We start from the raw sequence: 2,845 nt of genomic DNA, 5'->3' as shown, positions 1-2,845 counted from the left end.
TAATGTATATTATTTTGAAACTTTTGTGAGTGTAAGGTTTACTGTTCATTTCGGATTTCCTACTCTACCTATGTTCATCATCTGTTTGACTTGCTTTTGGGGGGGGGGGGGGTCAGAGAGAGAGAGGCTAAAATGTAGGGTGTAATATCTTCAAAAATGCCAAGGATTTACATAATATAGTCTCAACCTGGTTTAGAAATAAAATAACGATTATTTCACCCCCCAAAAAATACCATGAAATTGCTTTGCATTTCAAGTTTATATCGTCTAGAATAGACCGCGTTCTCTAAAATAGTACAAATGCTGATATGCTTTTTCTCTTAAATTCCACTCAACCAAAAATAGAAATGAACCTGAAATAATAAATTATTCTACCAACTCAACGTCTTTGACATCCATTAGTTTGCTTCCCGATTCAAACGTGCAATTCAAAGTTCTTATTTAGCCTAAGCTGTTCTCTTGGGCCAGTGTATTTCCTGTTTGGCTCCAATACACTACAGATGTTCTCTCAACCTCTACTTCAACGTGTTTTCATGGATACGACTGCTTTAAAACAGTACTGGGATAAGAAATGGCTCAAAATTTAGAAAATATATTTATTGAATATGTCAATCAAAATATACAAACGTTTGAATTCACAGAGACACTCTCATAAGAGCAATAAAGTAAGAAACATCGTTTAAATATAGAACTATACATCTATGAATTAAATATTTGTACAGTAATGGGTGGTGTGGTCCTCGGCTCCGTGTCTTGAGCGGTGTATACAGATGCCCGGTTCTGTGGTCCAAGACCGGTCAGCAGTAGTCAGGGAGCCCGTCTTTATGCACATCTTATCCGTCTGAGAAGTCGATCTCCTCCGCCTCCTCCCCCAGACCTTGAGAACCAGGACTCTTCACTGGGGTGGCCAGGCCCAGTTTAACCAGCTTGTTCTGCTGTTGCTCCAGACTCTGCTTGCGCCATTTGATGCGTCGATTCTGGAACCACACTTTAACCTGAAAATAAGAAAAGGAATTTTGTTTTTAAGGATTTTTTTAACGTTATAAACGTCAGTGCCAATCGTATTATCATTCTCATTCTCATTCTTAAAAAACTATTAAATTGGGGCTTTGCTTTAGTTCAAAGAAAGTGTGAAGTTTGAGTTGGAATCTGGTTTGCACCTGAGCCTCTGTGAGCTGCAGACCCGACGCCAGAAGGAACCTCTCCGAGCCGACCATGTACTGCTGCCGGGAGAACTCCTTCTCCAGACGGTCCAACTGCTCGTTGGTGAAGCTGGTGCGCATCCGCTTGGATTTCCCTCCCTTGTGTTTGAATGAGTGGGACATTGATAGACCCGTGTCTGTGAAGGAAAGAGATGGACAACAGTTTAAAACCCATGTCGGACTTTTCTTTAGGCCATTGTGTTTAGTTTGGATCATTGAATAAGTTAGAATGGCACGTTAGATTGACATTTACCGTGTGCGTAAAAGGCCCCATGGCATGAGAACGGCGGACAGCAGTAGACAGAGTATCCGGGTTGTGTGTGACTGTGCACCGGCGTGTGCAGCATGTTGGGCGAGTAGAGGTACTGTGGCAGCGCTGAGCTCATCTGGGTCTGGAAGGGATGTAGTGGCGCTGTCGGTTGGTATTTGAGTCTACAGTGAATGGGACTCGTTCGGTCTATGTGTGTCTCCGACGGCTTGGCGAGCAGGGCGTCAATGGTGAAAGATTTCCCGCTGGCAGTCTTGGTCGCCGCTGCGCCCTGGCTACTGTTGCGCTGTGGATAGAGCGAAGCGTAATGGCGCATGGCGGAGTGTCCGTAGGCTCCCACTCCCGTTGGTCTGTTCGGCACTTGCATGCTGTCAGTCGTGATGGAAAAAGGAAAAGCGAGGAAAACAAAGTTAATGTATGTCCAACGTAGGCTGTTTCTCCTGGTGCAGCGAGGAGTGTAGTACTGCTCACAACTGAAACAGGTCCCTCCTTATACCCTCCCCGGACCTCGAGGTGTCAACAGCCCCCCCAGCGGGTCTTTGTCTTTCTAAGTAGCAGATGAGAGGAACGAGCATCCCTACAACCTATCCAATTCATTGATGGTGTAGTACAAGCTGGGCCTGTCAAATACCCTAATAGGACAAGATTCTGGGAGCTCGAGCTCTGTGGGGGTGCGTAGGGGATCTCAGAGGGTTTAGTGGGATACAAATTCTTGCGTGGATCTGAGCTCCGAATGTAATCATTACCGCTGGGAAGTCCTTGATGTCACCAAAGCATCTTATTTGGTCTCTTCTAAATCAAAGCTAGCCGACAGATGCTGCAAGCAGCGGAACAAATAGCTTCACAATTGGAGGGCGACTTTTAAAAAAACGTGTAACGTTAAAATCACATTGTAGACAAGTCTGCTGCTCAATGGGAATTATAAGTAACAATGTCAGGACTTTATTCAGGGCTTCGTTTTGATTGAAGGAAATTACGTTTTTCCTAAAAGCTTGGAGAAAACGATCCGTTTAATTTATATAGTTGTGTGATTTAGCCAATCACGTGTCGTTGTGCTTGTATAGGCCTATGATGAGCAGTGCACTGAATCAAACAAAGGCCTACTAAAATAAAGAATAATTGACTTTTTTTAAAGCTATTTTCCTGATAGTATTCAATCTCTCTCCTGAAACTAATTATAATTACATAAAGACTGGTCGCTGTCCAAAGTGTGTCTTTTTACAGTTGTGGTGTCACCCTTAAAATGGAATAACTAGTGGGGTATTGCACCGGGGGCGACAGATTCAGCAGGTCGGGTGCGCTGACCGAGAGCCGCTGCTGGTTTACTTACACCTACGTCACTAATCGCGGTCAGTGCCTTAATCCACCACTTGAT

At 44.2% G+C, this 2,845-nt stretch overlaps 1 protein-coding gene across 1 annotated transcript; it reads right to left on the bottom strand.

Moving 5' to 3' along the window:
• Positions 1-643: 643 nt before the first annotated feature.
• Positions 644-2,132, bottom strand: LOC118381950 (homeobox protein not2-like). Its single transcript, XM_035768829.2, has 3 exons — positions 1,456-2,132; positions 1,161-1,339; positions 644-995 (listed from the first exon to the last, which is right to left on the bottom strand). The coding sequence occupies exons 1-3, from the start codon at positions 1,835-1,837 to the stop codon at positions 834-836; spliced, it is 723 nt and encodes a 240-aa protein (XP_035624722.1). The 5' UTR covers positions 1,838-2,132; the 3' UTR covers positions 644-833.
• Positions 2,133-2,845: the final 713 nt, after the last annotated feature.

Source organism: Oncorhynchus keta, unplaced genomic scaffold, assembly GCF_023373465.1.
Source record: "Oncorhynchus keta strain PuntledgeMale-10-30-2019 unplaced genomic scaffold, Oket_V2 Un_contig_3880_pilon_pilon, whole genome shotgun sequence".
Classification (NCBI taxonomy): Eukaryota; Metazoa; Chordata; class Actinopteri; order Salmoniformes; family Salmonidae; genus Oncorhynchus; species Oncorhynchus keta.
The sequence above is the reverse complement of the archived record's forward strand: the minus strand, read 5'-3'. Positions and strand labels throughout refer to the sequence as shown.

What these genes read in the sequence shown, in the direction of transcription:
- LOC118381950 (XM_035768829.2), bottom strand. Translation starts at nt 1,837, where the DNA reads ATGCAAGTGCCGAACAGACCAACGGGAGTGGGAGCCTACGGACACTCC. An exon ending in TGGGGCCTTTTACGCACACG is followed by an intron (nt 1,340 to 1,455) that starts GTAAATGTCAAT and finishes TTTCCTTCACAG; the next exon opens with ACACGGGTCTATCAATGTCC. An exon ending in TGCAGCTCACAGAGGCTCAG is followed by an intron (nt 996 to 1,160) that starts GTGCAAACCAGA and finishes TCTTATTTTCAG; the next exon opens with GTTAAAGTGTGGTTCCAGAA.